At 41.4% G+C, this 21,031-nt stretch overlaps 2 protein-coding genes across 13 annotated transcripts in view; both read left to right on the top strand.

Moving 5' to 3' along the window:
- Positions 1–1,092, top strand: part of dop1a (DOP1 leucine zipper like protein A) — a 28,923-nt gene extending 27,831 nt beyond the window's left edge. For all 5 annotated transcript variants that reach the window (XM_013912940.1, XM_013912941.1, XM_013912938.1 and 2 more), the window contains 2 exons: positions 191–320; positions 489–1,092. In XM_013912940.1, the coding sequence (XP_013768394.1) occupies positions 191–320; positions 489–797 (439 nt within the window). In that variant the 3' untranslated portion in view covers positions 798–1,092. The remainder of the gene's footprint in view (positions 1–190; positions 321–488) is intronic.
- Positions 1,093–2,582: 1,490 nt separating this feature from the next.
- The window catches only part of snap91a (synaptosome associated protein 91a), a 57,611-nt gene continuing 39,162 nt past the window's right edge, over positions 2,583–21,031 (top strand). For 7 of the 8 annotated variants that reach the window (XM_013912949.1, XM_013912954.1, XM_013912950.1 and 4 more), the window contains exon 1: positions 2,583–3,531. In XM_013912949.1, coding sequence (XP_013768403.1) covers positions 3,402–3,531 — 130 coding nt within the window. In that variant the 5' untranslated portion in view covers positions 2,583–3,401. The remainder of the gene's footprint in view (positions 3,532–21,031) is intronic. The other variant, XM_013912952.1, reaches the window with a different exon arrangement.

Below are 21,031 nucleotides of genomic sequence, written 5' to 3'. Positions count from 1 at the left end.
GTGGGGGAACTTGCACAATCGGTGGCTGACTAAATACTTTTTTGCCCCACTGTAATTTGTTTAGGTAGAAGTGTGTGCCTGTGTGTCAGTATTTGAGATGTGGAAGGGTACATTGTGATAATTGATTATGTGAATTTCACTCCTTTAAAGCTGTTCTGAGTCAATCTGAGTATGTCACGCCTCATTACAGGTATCGCTGGGCCTTCATCCCAGAGGCGTCAGACGATTCGGGGTTGGAAGTGAGACGTCAGGGGATTCACCAGAGAGAGTTTAAGCCCTACATTGTCCGACTAGTGAAGCTGCTGAGGAAACGAGCCAAGGTATCTCATCTTCTCTTGTCTGCACAGGTTATTAAATAATGAAGATAAATGAGTGCCTTTTACAAAGAGGAAAGTGCTTGTTAAAAGAGGCTGTTTTGCAAATTGTAGTTTTTGCGGGTTGGCAGGTGAATATTCAGCTTCAGTAAATTATTTGCCTCCTCCTCATAGAAAAACCCAGAGGAGGACTGCTCCACCCAAACCCTGTCCTGGGAGCCAGGTCACCTAATGCTGACCCTCTACGTGATCCGCAGTATGGAGCAGCTGCTGCCCTTCTTCAACTTGCTCAGCCAGGTGTTCAGCAGCAAGGCCAGCAGCCGCTCAGGCCCCGCCTACGCTCACAACCGCACAGATGCCTCTTTCCCCAGCCACAAGGAGGGCCACAAACTGGAGAGCCAGAAAGTGTTCTGGAGTCGAGCTCGACAAAACATTGAGGAGATGGTTGAAAAAGACTTTCTAGAGGGGCTCATCAAGACGTGAGGTCAAAGCAAGCGGAGGGAGAGGGAACTAACACACAACTGATCAACACTAGTGAACCTCAACCTGTACATTAAAAAAACTATATGGGACTATAAACTTGGGGAGGAGTTTGTACATTCTTTTTTTTTTATAATGAATTTTCTTTTAAAAGCTACTTTATTGATTTTAATTATTTGTATATATGGAGCAGCTTTGATGACTTTCAACATTTCATGTGAGTCCTTTAGGATAAAGTGAAAATGCTGTGCCATTCCATATCGATGTGACTTAATAAAGATTTCTAATGAGAAGTTTACATCAGCTATGTTGTTCTCTTTCTAAATATTAAGAAAGAACTTACACTACGCCCCTGCCATTCAGTCTAAGTCTCTTCAGTCTCTTCTCCATTCTCATCTGAGCAGGTGTAGACTGTGTATAAAAGATAGACAGCCACTACCGCATTGCCCGTTGGTTTCCACATTAGCTTTGTCGTCATCGGAATCTTGTTTTTCTGGAGCGAGCCATGACTACAGTTACTCAAAAAGGGTCGAGTACTAAGTTATCAGCTGATGCTAGAGAACATAGAAAAATGTGTGAGCGCAATACACAGACACACCTACCTGCTGTTTAGTGCAGTAACGGGGTAATAAAATACTAGAAAATGCCTAAAACCAAAACTGAAGCAAAGACTTCTCTACTGCACAGAAAGCCATTCTTGTCAGATAATTCCATTTAAGATGCAAAGCAGCGACACCACAAAGGCAGTCAAGAGGTCAGTTTGTCTCTGAGATGACCGTATCAGTATGGACTTTAGATGGTACCCTTTTAAGTTCCTGTTGGTCAACTCCACCTACATTGAGTAGACACTCAGCAGGAGAGGAGCAAAACATAAACATTGTCTGCAAGGGAGTCCTAACAACAGTAGCCTGAGCAGCTACGTACAGTGGCTTGCAAAAGTACTCGGCCCCCTTGAACTTTTCCACATTTTGTCACATTACAGCCACAAACATGAATCAATTTTATTGGAATTCCACGTGAAAGACCAATACAAAGTGGTGTACACGTGAGAAGTGGAACGAAAATCATACATGATTCCAAACATTTTTTACAAATAAATAACTGAAAAGTGGGGTGTGCGTAATTATTCAGCCCCCTGAGTCACTACTTTGTAGAACCACCAATTACAGCTGCCAGTCTTTTAGGGTATGTCTCTACCAGCTTTGCACATCTGCAGACTGAAATCCTTGCCCATCATTTTTTCTCCAGAGTAGTCTGATTTGATAACTGAGAGATGAGCGCTGTCAGATGGGAGAGAGGTCACAGCTGTTATTATACCCTATTAAAAATAAATATATTTAAAATACATTTCTAAGTGCCATGAACAAGTATTGTATTTTATATGTAGGTCTTTCCAATGTACATTAACACATTTTAATGTACATTTTTATGAAAAACGACTGATAGAACTGCATACAGCTGATCAGAAAATGTGATTGAGAGCACGACGCCAGAAGACTTCAGCACCACGGACAGGGCCGAATCCGCTGATTGGCTGCGCGTGGTTATATAAAATCGTGCTCCCTGAAGCTGCGCGCTTCTTATGACCTTCGTAGTACGGAAGCAGCATGACAGGCACTAAAACCCTGTAGAGTAGCTGTATTAACCCTTCACATCCTCACGCAGCAACCCCATTCGCCCACCTCCCCACCTCTCTCGCTTCTCCCTTGAGCTCTCGCGATAAAAGAGGCTGCAGTGGGGTTGGTAACACTGCGTCACCTGACTCAAAGGAGGGGGCAGGGCGTGTTGAGAAATATAAATAAAATAATAATTAAATAAACGGAAGGATGTAAGTCCACCGAAAGCACCGCCATCCAACGACCCGGTTTGAAGCGCGCATCCCCGGAGCTGACGGTGAGGAAGGCGCAGAGGAAGCGTAGGGCTGCAGAAGGAGAAGGAGAGAGTGAGAAAAACAAACAAACAGAGAAAAAAAACGCTGCACTGGATGGTGTGGGATGAAGATGATGATGATGTTCCACTGCACGCCCCGCTGATACTCAGGGACTGTCAGACTGGTGGTGGTGGTAAGGATTATCCAGGAGACAAGCGGAAGGAAGACAGGGAGGAGGGGAGGCAAGAGACAAGCATCATCCAGGGAGGACGGCATTGTGAGGGAGGCTGTCCGACCATAACGCGGAACAGTAAGAAATTCATTAAAAAACGGAGGGGAAAACACTGAATTAAAACCTGGATTAGCGTTTTACTTTTTTGCCCTCTCCTTTTTCCCCCTTCCCCCCCTTTTTTTGCATATAGACTGTAGTTATCACCGGATACTGGAATTCAGGGAAGAAAGTCAGTTCATGATTGTTCCAGAAACGCATGCAGATCCAGCAGATCTGAGTGGATATACCAGCTCTCCGCTTGTTATGCAACTCAAATCAATTGCGGCTCTTTAGAAAGTGCCCTAATATTTCTTTTCCTGGAGCCTGTGTCTGTGTGGTGTTCTCGAGGGCGGCTGGGATTACTGAGGCTGCTCGCTCATTCCGGCGTGCGCGTGTGTGTGTGTGTGTGAGTAGGGGGGGGTAGGACCATATTGGAGGCTTGCTGGTTGTACTCCGCGGAGAGAAGATGTCGGGGCAGACGCTGACGGACCGCATCGCCGCGGCTCAGTACAGCCTGACGGGATCCGAGGTGTGCCGAGCGGTGTGCAAAGCCACCACGCACGAACAGACAGCCCCGAAGAAGAAACACTTGGAGTGTGAGTACATCTACGTCTAAGTAACCCCTCCATCTATCCTTGTCATGCACAACTAGGCCTTGCACCAAAGCCATGATGGTTGCCCCCCACCCCCACATCCGTTACTCCAGCGTGTCTTAATATGCTTGGATGGGTTTCAAGTCATAGTATATACTCACGTGTATGAACACACACACACACACACACACACACACACACACACACACGTACTACCGAAAGACCACCAACAGGAACTGCTTTCAGTCTTAACTGACCAAGCCAAAGTTAATATATAATTACATGGCCTCTCACCCGCTGACTGTGCATTAGTGTAGAGCCAGAATAGGGAAACCACAAAGTCTCCAACCAGATACTTACAGATAAAAGTCCCTCTGATTGCATGCTATCTCTCCCTCCAATGCTGCTCTTATGCTAGTTACTGCATAATTAAAAGGCTAAAAGTAGTTTCAGTACTACTAAGCACACAGGTGGGGTTGTTGCCTGAGACCTTGTCCTCTATGGTAGCACTGAAAAAACTGCCAACATATTTATCACAGATTTCTTTTTTCGTTTCTTGGTGCAGTTTCTAGATGTCTTTCATTGCACGAACAGGGTTGTCAAATGAAGGAGTAGGCGGTGCCAATTCAATTTTTAAAAAAGGCTATTAGCTTTTTGGAAAGGATGGAATGGGGCTGTATTTACTGATAACACACAATTTCAGGGACTGTCAATATCCCCAGTGGTCATCCATACATAAAGTAGATTGAACTCTCCAATGACTCATGTGCAGAATAGATAATAGTGAACACAGCAAAGGTGGAGGTTTCAGTTAGAGTGGGGTTTTTTCAGGATGCAAATGAATGACACAAGGCCTTTAAGTATTTTTGCCAATAAATATGCAAAAAACAGACCAAGCTTGTGCATTTGATCTGAACACATACATGTGAATAACACAGCCTTTTGCTTTTTCTGCACAATGATATAATACAGCTTGTATTAAGATATTCAACACACAAAATCAATTTGTCTATAATATAAACACCATCCATGCATCACATCTGGGAAACATAAAGACTTGGCATAAATAGAAATACATGGAATGTCCTCAGTCCTCTTCCTACACCAATGAAATCCGTGATCCCTGACTGGATTTTTATCCAAGGAACCTTTTGCCCCCAAAATGAACGATTTAGTGCATTTATTTGGTTTTGGAATAATTGGAAACATTAGGAAGTTATTGAAACAAGCTGGTGAGAGGTCAGTGAGTGCAAGTCACTGAATTGTTGAGGTTATAGGCATCTATATAGACAGAAACTAATGGAGGAAGAGTTACGGCCGGGATTGCCGATGTGTTTGAGGTGTGGACCCAAAAACAGACATGTGAGAGAAAAACGAAGTATAACAAAAAGCAAGCCGTTTATTAAGGGTGATATCAAACAGAAAACAAGGCAAGGTGAGCTGGGGAAAAACTAAACTAAAATCTAAACTGGGATGAACTAAAACTAACATGAAAACTATGCCATGGTACCTGAACATGAATCAGAACAGGTACATCTGAAAACTGTGACAAGAAACATGAACCTGAACCGAAGCATGAAAATGAACCTGATGCCACAGGGGAAGCAAAACTAAACACACTGAACATGGAAACACAGACTTTCAAAGTAAAACAGGAAACATGGAGAGACGTGAACTGGGACACACTGATACAAGAGACAGAGAGTCGGAGTGAGAGAGGGACAAAGAGGAGAGAGACGCAAGGGGAACCTACCTAGACAAGGAGATAACATATGACAAACAGAAAAAGACTCATAAACAAGGAGACATGGACGATAACATAAACTACACTAAACTTCAACTACGATGAACTAATACAAAATAACCCAAAATACTCTGTCACAGACCCAGCCCCCTGACAGGGAAATTATTGTTTGTGTAATTTTAAACAGACAGAATCACCAGGGTTGGAAATATAACGGTGAAATCATTGTCTATCAGTGTCCAGGCATACATGCCCATGCCATGATGCTTCCTCCGCCGTGTTTGACAGATAGTGTTGCTTTGGATCATGAGGTGTTTCTCTCTTTCGCAATACTTCTCCCATCATTCAGCTGCAAGTTCATCTTGGTTTCACCATCCACTTTTTTTGTCTTCTTCTTCTTCTTCATTTTTTTTGTTGCAGATTTTCCTTTAGATGTTTTCTGGCAAAGTCTAATCTGCTCTTCCTGTTCTTGAGTGTAACCAGAGGTTTGCACCTTGTTGTAATCTCTGCATATATCTGTTTATGAAGGTGTCTCTTTATTATAGACTATGTGACAGTGATACCTCTTCCTGTGTGAGGATGTTCTTGACTGGGTTAGATGTTGTGAAAATGTTTTTTTTAAATAATGGAAATAATTTGCCACTTCAGTTGTCTTCTGTGGTCTTTCAGGTCTTTTGGTGTTGCTGAGCTGCCAGGTCCTTGTTTTTAAGAATAATTCAGATTGTTGATTCGGCTGCGTCCATAAAGTTTTTCCTAGTTTCTCTTTCTAATAGGTTTATTTTGATTTTTCAGCCTTATTATGTCTTGTGCTTTTGGCATCATATTGAAATACAGTGATAAGCTATGAAATACAAATTCAACACTTTAAACCAACTTCAGACGTCTGCTTCACTGGGAACAGGCCTCACCTCAACTACTCGTCACTCAATTGTCCAATTAATTTTCAGTCTTTATTAAAAGTCTGCAAAGCCTACACTTCAGTCACATATTGATTGTTTGAATCTACCATGTTGGTGTATAGGCAAAAAAAATACAAAAATGTGTCTTTTTCCAACAGCTTGTGGACCTAACTGCACACATAAAAACCTGTCTGTAGCCATTCACAGAAGTAAAACACCTAGCTTGCTCCTACACTAAGCTAACAGCCTTGTTAGGTTATTTTATCTTATGTTAAAGCTAAACATTTCATTTTAAACATGCTTCCCCCACGATATTAAAAATAAATAAAAACTATATATTAAAATGAATTTGGCAGTGACAGGCAGAACATGCATGGAGGTAAAACTCCTTGTTTCAACTCTTACAAATAAGTTGCATTAGCATAGCTTACTGTAACTTTAAGCTAGTACCATTTAGCTTTTAAAATCTCTGCTACAAGTGCCAACATGCTAAAGAAAAAAAAAAAAGAAGACCTGAAAATCTTTTAGCTGAACTTATTTTAATTTAACATTTTAAATTCATGGAGCTCTTGAGTTCATACTGTTTTTTTCAATGAAACTGCTTCATTGTATGTGACAAAGGTAATTTGTTCTGCAGGAGAAGCAGCCTTAGGTTAAATTGTTTGACATTACATCCTGTTTTACCCATAGCTGACATTTACCCAGTGTGCTGCTTGGAGAAAAAATGTCTACTTTTACCGCTAGCAGAAAGATGCATCATAATCATCAGTGAAACTTGTTGCCAAGATCCTCCAACACCGCTGTAGTTAGGGATGGGTATTGATAAGATTTTAACGATTCCGATTCCATTTTCGATTCTGTTTAACGATTCGATTCCTTATCGATTCTCTTATCGATTCTTTTTAAAAAAAAAGAAGAACACTAAAGTCAATTAGCTTAGAACTGTGTTTTATATCTTCTCTTTGAACAAGATAGAAATTTAGGAGTAACATGGCCTTACAAACCCAACAGTGAGATCTTAAGAGATCCACAGCCTATGGCTCTTCAATAAGGTGTCACAGGGTCCCCAGGAAAAAAATGTATATGTAAAATAATAAAATAAATATTCTCCTGTAGCAATAACAAAGTTTAACATAAATTATTCTGTAGCAATTACACAAGAATATCCAGTAATGTCCCTGCCTACAATTAAACACATTCACTTACCAAAGTGAAATCGGGGGCATCTGCTGTGGCAAATGGGTGCAAGCCTTTGACCACAAACTTAGACACTGCTGGGTGACATTCGTCTATCCTGGCCTGAAAGGAGACGCTACCGGTAGACTGCAGCGACAACTGCCAGCATCTGAGCCAGCCAGACTCTGTCTCTCTCATCATGGTTATCTAAATGCAACGCACAGTAATAGCAGGTTTTGTAATAAGGTAAATCACGCTAACATAATATGCAATGCTAATTGATTAGTTACCTGCAGTATTAACGGGAGAGGACGTGGAAACGCTACCGCTGCTGCTGGGTTGAGCTTCGCTAGTCCGGAGCGGATCAAAAACACGACATTCGTTGAAAGCAATCGCGTGTTTTTTGAGCAAATGCTTTTGCATATTCGTAGTGTTTCCTCTCTTTGATGAAATCTCTACTTTGCAAGTATTGCACGTTGCCCTGTTGTCATCCTTTCTCATAAAGTGTAACCAAACTTTTGAGCGTTTGTGCCGCTCAGGCGCCGTGTTTCCTACTGGGTAAAAGACGCTACTCAACGTGATGACATCATTCGGGGCGACTGGAATCGATAAGGGAATCGTTTTTAAAAGTGGCAAACGATTCCAAGGAATTGAAACAGTGGGAACCGGTTCTCAACAAGAACCGGTTTTCGATACCCATCCCTAGCTGTAGTCCTGTTTTATATCGACATGCTTGGCATCCATTAATACCCCTGGAAATACACTCTGTCATCCACACAATCACATGGATTTATGTATGTGTATTTGGCTCTAGGATACTCTATTACTGAAGCAATTTACATATTTTAATAACATAAAGATACTGCAATGATATAACTGATTGCCTTCTTGCATATGAAATCCTTGTTGTATTTCATTTTGGGAGCTTTTTGGCTTGTAATGTGATGCGCTGCTTCTCACTCTGCCTGAAACCTGACAGCAGCACATTTTTTGTCCCTCTCCAAGTGAATAGATAATGTTTGTAGTTGGTCAGTCTGTTGTCAGTGCAAAATGATACACTAAACATGTACTAACTTCACTCTGCAAGTCATTTAAAAAGGGAGGGGAGAAAACATGCTGAATTGTAAAAGGGCACTTTGTGTTAGGAGCTGTGTGCTCAAGGTCTAAAAATATCTCTCATGGATTGTTCCACTGACAGCCAAATGTGTGTTCGTTTGGTTCAAGTGACATCCAGGGCAGTAAGCTCCACAAGCTGTGATCCCCAAACCGTGCAGTGAGATAGAGAGACAGGAGAAAATTAGAAGTTACTGTATTCAGACTGAATCAGGTGCTGTAGTGTTTCTGAGGATGAAAAGCACAATAAATAGATGGTATTAGAAAAGAGTGGGATGAGAATATAAGCAGACATGTCTCCAGGTTCATGCCTCTTTACCTTGGGTTTTTAAAAGGCTGGAGAAAACAAAACGCAATGATGAATAGTTCAGTAAAGTGTGTCTGTGGAGGCTTAGCAACTATTTGATATCACTTAAAAAAAAAAAAGATTTTAAGAGCCTGACAGATGACTGAGATGCAGATCGGAAGTCTTTTAAACTCTTAAAAGATTAGTGCTCAGGCAGCAGCACAGATTGCCCGACACCCCACATGCTATGAGTGTGTCTTACAGATGGATCTTGATATCCTCCACACAAACACACAAGCACGTGTCTGCATGTGTGCATTCACAAACCTTTGGCAGCATCCCAGCATGAATAGACTTGCATGTGGATCCAAGTGAGGAGGTGCAGCTGGGAGTCAAGTGCTTTAATGGGCCAAAGTTTTAAAGGGGATGAGGATTATAGCAGTGTACAAAGATCACTTCTAAAAAGTCTGGTAGTTTGTGTCAGTCGCACAAAATCTTAAATATGCACTGAACGTGTGCCATAAACAAAGAGTCACTGCAAACACGCTTAAGAGATTTTAAGCTAATTTAAAATCCAGCTTTTATGAGGAAGGAAATATGCTCACCAGAATTTCTGGCATTTTTTTATAAACAGCAGAAAAGTCAAGCAGGCACATTTAATGTTCCCCTCACCCGCAACCAGTCATGGCAGATGGCTGCCCCTCCCTGAGCTTGGTTCTCTTGGAAGTTTCTTCCTGTTAAGTGGGAGTTTTTCCTTCCCACCATCGACATGTGCTTGCTCATAGGGGGTTGTCTGACTGTTGGGGTTTTCTCTGTATTATCGTAGAGTCTGTTCCTTACAGTATAAAGCACCTTGAGACGACGGTTGTTGTGATTCGGTGCTATATAAATAAACTTAATAAAAAAGAATTAATATCAGGTGTTCTCATTGTTTTGGTGTGAAGATGAGGACATCTGTGTGAAAGCACAATTCCTGAACTATATGTGCACAATTAGGGGTTAAATGTATTTTTTTTACAAATGTGTTAATGTTTCAGTAAATTACATAGCCTAACTTTAAGTTTAAATGAATCAGTAGAAATGTTATTAGTGTGGCCATCTGCCATGCTGGCATGCACGTACGCTCAGAGGTTCACAGTGGAGTGAGAAATGACACAAGCAAGCCATGTTCACCACACTTATCAATGTATGAAACAGAGATGTGTGGGATGACGGTGAGATGCTGCTGTTTTGAAATATTAGAATTTTAAAGAGGCGGCGGCTGAGTAGAGAAATGCCACCGCATCTGATGCTGCTCCTCCATTGTGGGCGTGTTCAAGATGCCGCTTTGGTTCTTTCTGCCTAGATTGATTGGAGTCGGTGGATTACTCAACATCTGCCACCGTAGCACAGTGAAACAGCAACTGCGACAAAACTACTTCAACCATCAGGTCCGTTTTGTTATTACCTGCAAAGACCGTTTTGTTTTTCACTGCCCTAGAAATTCGGAGTTTATGAGCAGTGCTTCAATGCATCTCTTTGCGCAGTTGGTCAACAATTTCAACTAGATACAGGCCTAGCGTGTGGATCAGAGGACACACAGGGTTTCTGCAGCCTGAAGGGAAGCAACTAGATAACTAGTGTAACAGGATTTTAACATCTGCTAAATTAAGATTTCTTTGTTTTCAGGGACGGGCACCACAACTCCTGCTGCTGTTCCTAATAGCCTCCATCTCTAGCTGCCACTGCTTATGTTGCCCCTCACCTCTTAATCCTCATGCTGTTTAGGGAGCTATAACAGGTTTACAGTTTGAAGGTTATATTTTCAGAAATGTATGGCATCATGTTCCACCTGCTCTTCTCTTCTCTTTGCTTCTCTATATCTACACAATATTTAAACCTTTGCAATGTTGATTATAATGACCTGATTAAGCGTCACAGCTGACATTCTGTCCATTTTTTTTCTGCAATCATTATCACTAGCTCTCCCACCGCTCTAAATCCAGTCACTCTGATGAACAGGGGTTTTTTCATTTTTTTACCCAGAGACACGATTATACTCTGCTTAGAGCAAACACAGGATACAATACCTTCTGTGTGTGTGTGTGTGTTGGAGGCGGGGAGAAACGTAAACAGCATGCTGAGTCCCCTTTGGCTGCTATGGTGCTGTTACCACAACATGAGTCACCATCAATGTGTTACCATGTTTGAGAGGCCTCCTGCCTCCTCATAGGATGGAGGATGGGGGAAGGGGCTTGAAGCGTGTCTGTATTCGTTTACATGGTCAATGTTCAACTTTATTTGCCCTAAATAAAGGCGGTCTAGTGCAGACAATATCTCTGTAAAATATCCATCTTATGGATATTTGTTTTTATGATTTTCCATGTGCAAATGTGATAGAATGGCAACCCTGAACAAGTCACTAGCCTTTCACAGGGCAAACATGGAGAGACAGGCGATCCTTCACACCTACAATTTAGATTCATGTCTCTGCACTGAGGGATTAATCCAGAGTGAGCATTCTGGGAAGTACACTTTCCCGCATAGCATTAGATGCAAAGAGTGATATTACTTCTGTATCTGTAGCAAATATGAAGCCACAGGCAGGTTAGCATGGCTTAGCTTATCTTCAGTGGGATTCAGAGACTTGGCCTTCATTCCAAGCATGGTGGAAATGCTGAAGACATGCCCAGTTTTCTCTGTAACAGCAGAGGCTTGGCATGCCTGAAATATGTCAGTAAAGTTGACACAAAGTGACATCTTTTTAAGCACCTCCACTTGTTGACCCTGTGCTGTCAGTGTGGATATCGTCACAGAAAGTGCTGGCTGCTTCTGCAGTGTACATTTTCATGCTGCTTCGGTTAGATCCTGTGAGCTACGAGTACAATCTAGTGCTGTAATCTTACTGTTTTTGACACCTGCGACAGCTTGCTGTTGTCACAGTGTGTGAGTGAGTGTGTGTGTGCGCGCGTTTGTTGAAAAAACTTTGTGGTGACCAAAAATTGGCATGCCACTATACCTGTTGGGACGAACCGTCACCAATTTGGGGACAAAATGCCGGTCGTGAAAAATTTGAAGGCATTTTTGAGGCTCAAAATGTGGTTTTAGGGTTCTGGTTATTACCAGGTATTACTGCCTAATGGAAAACCCCAAATACGTTTCAAGCTGTGCAGAACCAACCGGAGTACAAACTAATGTAAAAGGGCTAAAAGTTGCCTGTTTAGCAATTTAGAATTTTTTAATTATGAAATTTTGTCCAAAGCATTTGCCACATTTGGCTGAACACAGCATGTCAGCATGTTCCCGTATACCTCTACATCCGTCCCGTGGCTTTCGTCCGCAGTGCAATCACCCAAAAGTGCCAACATGCTGGCAGTTCCATTGGCAGCCAGACGTACCCAAGCCTTGAGCCTGCTTCATCTCAAGAATTGTTCCTTCTTTTTAACCACACTTTCTTCTTTCTATCAAGTTTAACAGTGTTTACATTTTGTTTACCTGCTTCTTTTTTGCTTTTTTACTCAGCAATACTCATTCTCCATGGTTTCATTACCAACTTCACTCATAATTTCACTGTATTTCAAAGCTAAAAAACAACAAAAGCTTTCTGATTTCTACCTGCAAGCTTGCCATTCTGTATTCTTGTGCTGGGAAATTGTGATGGACCAGTTCCCTTTATAACTCTTAAAGATTTTTGCTTAAAATGGTGCAGCTGGGGAAGAAGTGTCCAACTGTCTAGAAAACAATTCTTCTTTTTATTATACTGACGCAATGTCCAAATAGTTATGGACTGTGATATTCATTTTATTTATTCAGACTCTCCTGCATCATCTCTACTCCCACTCGTTCTTCTTCTCTTCTGTATACTGTTCGAGTGCAGTGTTTGCCTAATGATGAGCTTCAGAGAACAAGTGCAAGAGTAAAAGGAGGTTGTTGAGAAGGCTGGCCATGTACTGCTGCGCTGATCGCACAGCGGGGCTCTGCAAAAGCCTCCGAAAGTCTTTCTAATGTCAAGCAATGTGTGGGAGGTGCACTCTTCTACCAACAGTGTGTGTCCAGATTAATGAGCCGGGTTATGGATCCCCCTTGCCGCTGTTATCCGACCATCTACTCTAAATGTGAGCACCAGATTGAAAGTATTTGCTCCTTTTCTCTTAATTCCTCCCACCTCTTACCCTCCCTCTCAGGCCTATTACTCATATTCTTTAGAGGTCGCAGTGCCCTTGAGTTTGCTAGCCTGAGAATGAAAACATGCCGATTACAGTGAAGATGAATCTTTTGGGGCAGAGGGGGTTATTGTGCTTAAATGGGCAGGACTGGATGCAAGCGTACACTCCTTTGTTCTGGTATGCAGGTAAACAACAGCAGAATCTCCCACAGTAAAGGGGCATGTCTGTACCCAGGGCTGCATATCAATAATGCAGGGAGGCTAGGGTTTCCTGCTGTTTTATTAGGCTGCTCCTTCTATCTGCTTCAGGATCTGACATTTGCAATAAAAAGCAAAGTGTCACAAGAAAATGTGACTCTACTTCAAAACTACTTCAAGGCTAGATTGTTTTCAGTAGTTTGTTACTGCTTCTGTTGATTCTTAAGAGTTTAGTTTAACCCACTAAGTTCAATGTTATCATTGATAATGGCCCTAACCCTGACCAAAACTCTAACCTTTGGTAATCATGTTAGTTATTATTAAACTGTTCTCCTAAATCTTGACAATGAAGTTGCATAATAATAATAATGATAATAATAACCTTACTATAATTATCAGATGTACGTATGTAGTCTGTTCCTTAAGTCCTTGTTAGTGAATCTTGATTAAACTTAATATATGAATTGCTTAGGGTATCAGTATCTATATAGCTTTTGGGAATTATTTTATTAACATTCAAATCCTTACAAATATTGTATACTACAAGCACTACTAGCTGATCTCCGCTAACAACCTGTCACCTTACGTGTACGTTACATCACGTGTATTTTATGTGTACATTGTGGTTTATAACTAAATGTTCCTAAACAAATTGTAGCACAGATGCAGTTTGAGGTCACTGAAATGTTTTGCCTTGCAAGTCTGTAAATAAGTGTTTATCAGACAGTGATGCTAATAGTAACTGATTACTTTGTTCTGCAGAAGGAATATCTAGCTTGCAAAGAAAAAGAAGAAAAAACACATATAGTGATATAATGAGGATAAAAAGAATAACATGATTAGTTAACATACATGTCTGCCTTAATACCTTAATGAAGCGCCACAGACTTAGGCGTAGGCGAAGAAAGATGCCCAACGGATTTACTTTACCAAATGGACCATCCCAGCCTTGCCGTAATGGTCTATTTGATTCACCTTTTATTATTTATTTTATTTTATTTTCACTTGCTAAATACGGGACAGACTTGACTGGGGAGAAAGAAAGAGGGAAAGAAAAACAGCGGAGAAGAGGGCAAAAAACAAAAACCAACAAAATAAGCAGACAAAAAATACATGTATCAATCACCTGGATCACCTGTTGAGAACGGGAAAAAAAAGGAAAACAAGCAGAAGAAAACGAGAGCAATAGAATAAACAACATCACGATGATCTATGGGGATATAACAGTAAATACTAAATATTAAACATTATTGTGCAGCACGTAAGATCGACTGCGCACAGTGTGCTTTGAGGTAGCAGCCAAAAAGGGTGTAGTTTGTGTGTGTGTGAGCACCCGTGTGCACACCTGTGAGCATGAACGCGCTTGTATTTAAAAGTATGTAGTAGTTCATGTAATGATCTGCTAAAGGGTGCCATCTATGTTGAATTAGACCTCAGAGAGTAAATAACATCATCAGGTGCTATGTGCACACTTATGTGTGGTGTACCATGTTTCTTCTGTGCTTCCTCACCTCTGGGCACAAATTCTGTAACAAACACACAGATAAATGTTTCTTTGTCAGAAAAACAAGTGCAACAACCCCTTAAAAAAAGTCAACAACAAAAAATGTCTTGGCTGCAGCACATGGTTCAGCACACAGATGTTTGTCTTTGTCTGCTGAACCTTCCTCAGAGCACAACTTGCTGCACCCAAGAGAAATCCACAAGCTAGACAATTTTCTGTTTACACAGGGAAGACCCTCATACTTAGGGGAAATAAACAGCTGACTAGTGTAGCAAAGGCCCACAGCAAGACAGAAGGCAGAACTGATTTAATATAAGTAAGTTTTTCTTTTGTTGTTTAATTTAAATCTCAGATAGCAACAGCAGTTTTCAGATACAGGGGATGTGGGCAAGAGGAAGGACAATTAGAGTAATTAGAGGAAGACTAATCAGTAAATATAGCTGGCAAAAACAGATCTGTTCACCGGCAGAAAAGATTAGTCATATGATGAGCGATGAACCAGTCCAGTGAACAGTGAAGGTTCATTTCAGACTATATTATCATCACAGTAAATCAGGCTGTTCAAGGTCTATGGGCACATTTATATTGTACTGTGTAAACATGTATCTGGTACGGCTTTTCTGGGGCAAAATAATAGGTGTGACCCCCCCCCAAAAAAATCCTTGGTATGGATGCTATCGATATTTAAATTGATCCGCCACCTTTACTGAGCGCACACCTTTAATGAGTGCCAGTCAGGCTAAAAAAGGTAATATCACTAACTAATACACCATGTTAGTTAACCATGCTAATACCTACTAATCGCCACCAAGCCAAGTGCCTGTCTCCCACTGTAACTGTGCTTGATCACATTTTCTTAAACTTCTTCTCTTTTATTCCAAATCGTATCATAACATAAGAATATAGCAGGACTTTTTTGCCTTTTTTTTTTTTGTAAGTGTCAACACAAATGTAGATATTTCTACACAAGCTAAGTGCGACAAGCCACTATACAGGATATAGCAGATAAGATCAGGACATTAATGCCAGATCAAAATAAGTTTTTCCAATTATTAAAAAGCACTAATATACAGAAACAAATGAATGTGGGATCCTGAAAAAACAAAACTACAAACTCCACCAGCAGCGGGGTGAAGTGTCACCAAAATCCAAAGCGTCCATACGGCGCTGCTATCTGTGTCCACCAGCAGTAACTGCAACATTATATGGGATGCCTGCTTGTTCCTCAGATGTCATTTCCAGCCTCCACAGCGTCTGAATCCCAATGGCTTCCTCTTTGTTTGGCTGCCACACCACATTGGTGCCATGCTACTATGGAGCGCAGTGCATTGTGGGTACAACCCCCCCCCTCCCCTTACATGTTGCTGAAGGGTGAAAGGAGCTATAAATAACCATTGCGCTCTCGTGGTCCATTCATGTGTAAACTCATGCAGCATGGCTTGTATCACGCTCTGCACACTCAAACACGCGTACACACACACACACATACATGCACACACTCACACTGCTTACTGAATAAACCAATATTCATGTTTATGTATCATCTGTTCAAATGTGGAGCTACTGTATATGGATATGACAAGATAAAATAACCACTGGTTATATGAAGGGTAAAGCTGAGTATTTATGTGGATTCAGAGCCGCTTCTGCTCTCAGCCATGTTCAGGCTGGTATGACTCACATGCATCTGGCTTTGGCTAGATAACCCCTATCATTTTGCTACTGTGAAGATGATTTCAAAGAAATTTCACCGCATCCTCGATGTCACTGCAAACACCAGAGCCTGTTGCCTAGGAAACCACCTTGGCATGTCCCAAGTGTCTCTCGACACATTGGTAAAAAATAATCTATGAAAAAGAACAGAAAAATGTCGAGGGTGTTGTTGGTGCAGGAGGCCTCGCTATGGCACATATATGTGTGCATCTTGTGGTGCACTCATGCTTGGTGGTGTGCCTTCAGTTGCACTCACATGCAGTGGTTTTGATATCGCTTACAGTTATTGATGCGTTAAAGGAAGAGCTAGTTGAAATCCGAGTCCTGCCACTTGAGAGTTATTGGGTGTGGCAGATGCTGCGAACATCCTGATAAAGCATTCTGTGACAGTTATCTGAACATTTAGGTCAACAGAGCACATGTTAAGTTCCAAGTGTGAGAAGATCGAGCCCAGTCAATATAATCCAGCAGCACCACCTGCTCAGGGAACACCTTTGCAACAGAAGTCTGCTATCATTTTTGCTGCATGTATGCGCGCGTCATTTAGAGCTCCTGTTTGAATGAGCTCCTCTTATTCAAACAGGTGCGGATCTCTTGTTTTCTCTCCTCCTGTTTTGGAACAACATGATCACGCATCTCCCGTCTTTGTTCGGTACATTGCACAAAGGCGGCTCAGGTGCTGTGGTTGTAAAATAGAGCAGGAAAAATCTGTGTTTGTGTGCGCATGCACATTTGCGAACAAAATAAAATAATAAATGTGCGGAATAGTGTAGAGGCTATTATAATCTTCATGTCACAAATAACCTTGTGTAACGGCTAAACTGTTCCCTAGGCTTTAAATGAAGGACACAAGCTGTATGCTGATAAGGTATACTGTGGCCACAGTACAAGACTGACCCTCCTGTTTTTAAGCTATAATGGATTTTTTACATTTATTTTTCAGAAACAATCAATACAACCAAAATTGGGGTTGTAATTCGCAAAATACCACAGAATGAAGCCTCCCAACTGTACTTTAAGCATTTCAGGTGCCTGAGTGTGTCCATGCTACTGCAGGCCATCACACGAGAATCCTCCACACAAATATGTGTGTTTGCTACACTATATTGCCAAATGTATTCACTCGGCCACCATAATCATTGAATTCAAGTGTTTCACTTCCATGGCCACAGGTGTATATCAAGCACCTAGGCATGCAGACTGCTTCCTCAAACATTTTCAAAAGAATGGGTCGCTCTCAGGAGCTCACAGTGAATATTGTGATAGGATTTGCACTGTGATAGTGCAACAAGTCCAGTGGTTAAATTGCCTCACTACTAAATATTTCACGGTCAGCTGTTAGTAGTATTATAACAAACTGGAATGGAATAAGAGAGGCAGTAGCTCAGCCACGAAGTTGTAGGGCACATGAAATCACAGACCAGGGTCAATGGATGCTGAAGGTCACCAACTTTCACCAGAGTCAATCGCTTCAGACCTCTAAACTTCATGTGGTCTTCAGATTAGCTCAACAACAGCACATAGAAAACTTCATGGAATGATTTTCCATGGCTGAGCAGCTGCATCCAAGCCTTACATCACCAAGCACAATGGAAAGCGTCGGATGCAGTGGTGTATAGCACGCTGCCGAGCTCAATCAACGGAGTCGTGAGCCTAACTGATTTTAACATAACCTGGATTATGTGGAGAGTTTTGGAATTTGGTGGACCTGACTACTAATAATTAACAGCAAACCTGGGAATTCATTTTTACACATAAAAGTAAAATTTCACTGTTGCAACAGGTGAACTATGACAAAAGATTTGAACCAGAATCTGGACTAGAAGCTAGGACTGTGCTGGTGTTTCCCATGCAGAGAGGGTGCAGACAGGCAGCCATGCCATAAAAATATTTATGATTCCATCTGCTGCATATTTCTGCACACAGTACACGGAATGTGGATCGAAACATGCAAATAGTTGTTAGTCAGGGTGATTATATCTGTGCGTGCTAGCACTCAGCTACGCTGGGTCCCCAGTGTCACTCGTTCCTACTCATACTCGCACGTATAAATAATTAAAAGGGAAGAGGAGGGGAGACAATGAGTCAGGAGTTCCTGCTGAATTGCTGCTAAGAATCTTAATCTGAACTGAGACTCTACCCACGTTCCTATCCTGCAGTACGATTGGGATTCGCTTCTCATGCCTGTTTGAAATATTTCCTTCGACTTTATCCTGCACAGTTTCACACAAGCAGATCTGACCTGATTCTTTATTTAATGTTCACAACCTGCAGCTAGAATCTGACATGCTGATTAGGGTAGATTTAAGCAAAATCTTTATGGAGATAGTAGATGTAGTAGCTTTGTATTTTGCATCACTGTCTTACAGCAGCACTGACCCTCACAGGAGGAAATACAGAGAGAGAGAGACTGACAGACAGAGATGAAAAGCGTAGGATGACGCAGGCTGCTGACTCATCAGCCCTGTAGGGATTATCCTTCACACACTTTACATGTTTGTGTGTTCGTGCGTGTGCTGTGGGCATGTGCACCGCCTTACCATTTGAGAGGACGTGCGCAGTCATCATTGCTGCATGATGAAAGCATGACAGAGGAAGCAAAAAAGCCAGCGGACTTGTAACACGACTGTCAAAGACAAAACGCCCTTGAACGCAATTTTTACATCATTATTCATTCATTTTCTCTCCCACCTACTCATACCGATGAATACAGGTTTTGATTTATTCATGGAATGAGGAAAAATTAACAGCAGTCCATAAATAAATAATTTTATCGAGAGAAGGTGCAGAGATACGTTTGTCTACACCGCTTGTGGTTCTCGCTGGAATGTCAATGAAAATTTTACTTTTGCTCAAAGCAGACTTACACGATGTCTCCAAACATCATGTCAAGGATGCTGAGTAAAGCCAGAGTCTCCATGAACAAAGACAAAGTCTAAATCCAGAAGATTCTTGTCTATACCAAAAAACCTCTACAGTTTGGAACTATTTAATGTCGCTAAAACTTTTTTTTGTTGTTGTTGGCATTTGCCTTGCCATTTTTTCTTTCTAACCTGTCAGTGGCACATTCCTTAAAAAAATGAAATCCCTCAAACACCATGAGTATGCTAGTATCAAGCTGGACCTCGTACTGTCTTCCAAAATGCCATAATGCTTTCTGACAAACATTCAGCAAGGTGCAGGAAACATTCCTTTGAGATTTTGGTCCACAACCTGAAAGCATGACATAGTTGCTGCAGATCTGTTGGCAGCTCATCTATGATGCTAATCTGTGTACCGTCACGTCCACATCACTGATTTCAAATGATGCTCAGGTGGTATTAGGGGGCTTAAAGTGTGCCAAAACAATGTCCCCCACATTATTATACCACCACTAGGAGTCTAAACCCTTGATACAAGCTGGATTGATCCATGCTTTCATGTTCTTTATGCCTAACTCTGACCCTACCATTCAAATGCCACAGCAGAAATTGAGACTCATCATACCAGGCAACATTTTTCAGTCTTCCATTGTCCATTTGTGAAAACTGCAGCCTCAGTTTCATGCTCTTAGCTGACAGGTGTGGCACTCAGTTTGGTCTTCTGCTGCTGCGGCTCATCTGCTTCAAGGCACAACATTGTGTCCATTCAGAGATGCTCTTCTGCATACCTTGGTATTGACGAGGGATTAGTCGAGTTACTGTTGTCTTCCTTTCATCTTGAAGAAGTCTGATCATTCTGCTGTGACCTCTAGCAGCATTAAGACTTTTTCTCCCAGAGAACTGCTGTTCATTGGATATTTTCTCTTTTTCAGACTATTCTCTATAAATCAACCATGTGACCATTCAAGGAAATGCAGTTTGGGCACTCCATTGAGCATTTACATGACTCTAGATGTTGGTGTCCACTTCAGTTTTCTGTTGATTAAAAAAAATAATAGATATGGAAACAAAAACATTTTATGCTATTATACTAGCAATACAAAAGTTAACAAAACAATCTTCTATATAACTTTTTGAAACATTCAGTCTTATTTTTAAAGTAAAACTTACAAGTTCCCAATACTGGTTGCAGATTGTTCCTACTGTACGATGTACCAGGTGCAGATGCAGTGGCATTTAGTCAATAATAAGTCAAAGAGGAAAATTGAATGGACACCTCTCAGCTTTCCCCCCGGTGTGCTGCCATTAAGTGTGCAGACATGGATATGACACTGTTAATGAATCGACAAGACTCAACGGAAATATTTGGTGTCTGGCTTGCTCTGCTGTATCAAGGCTATTAAAATGACAGCGGTCATCTTTTCTCTGCCTTTCTGTCCATCACTTTGAGCACACATCTAGTTATCTCGTTCCTCACGCTTTCGCTGAAGGTATGCCTCTCCTGTCTGCCAGTGAATAGATTTCCTGCACAGAGGCTTTTCCGTTATCTCTAAAATGCTGATAAACAGGAGGGAGGAAACACAGCTAAACACTGGTCTTATTTTTGGGTGGATATTCGAAGCTTTTCGTGCTTTGTCCTCTTTATCAGCTTTATTTTTGAGCAACAAACATTTAATATTCAAGTGGAAAATGTAGGAGTTAGCTAAGGTTATTTGATTGAAAATGTGTTTAAGAAATTAAAATGACCTTTAAAGTTGCTTTAATTAATTAAAATATAAGAGTTTTGTTAAGAAGAATGTCTCATGACAGTGACGTAAGCGAGTGCGACGTTCGTGACAACAGCTGTGTGCAGATCAACAATGGAT

This window comes from Pundamilia nyererei, unplaced genomic scaffold (genome assembly GCF_000239375.1).
Source record: "Pundamilia nyererei isolate P.nyererei 1_Seehausen unplaced genomic scaffold, PunNye1.0 scaffold00109, whole genome shotgun sequence".
NCBI lineage: Eukaryota > Metazoa > Chordata > Actinopteri > Cichliformes > Cichlidae > Pundamilia > Pundamilia nyererei.
The sequence above is the reverse complement of the archived record's forward strand: the minus strand, read 5'-3'. Positions and strand labels throughout refer to the sequence as shown.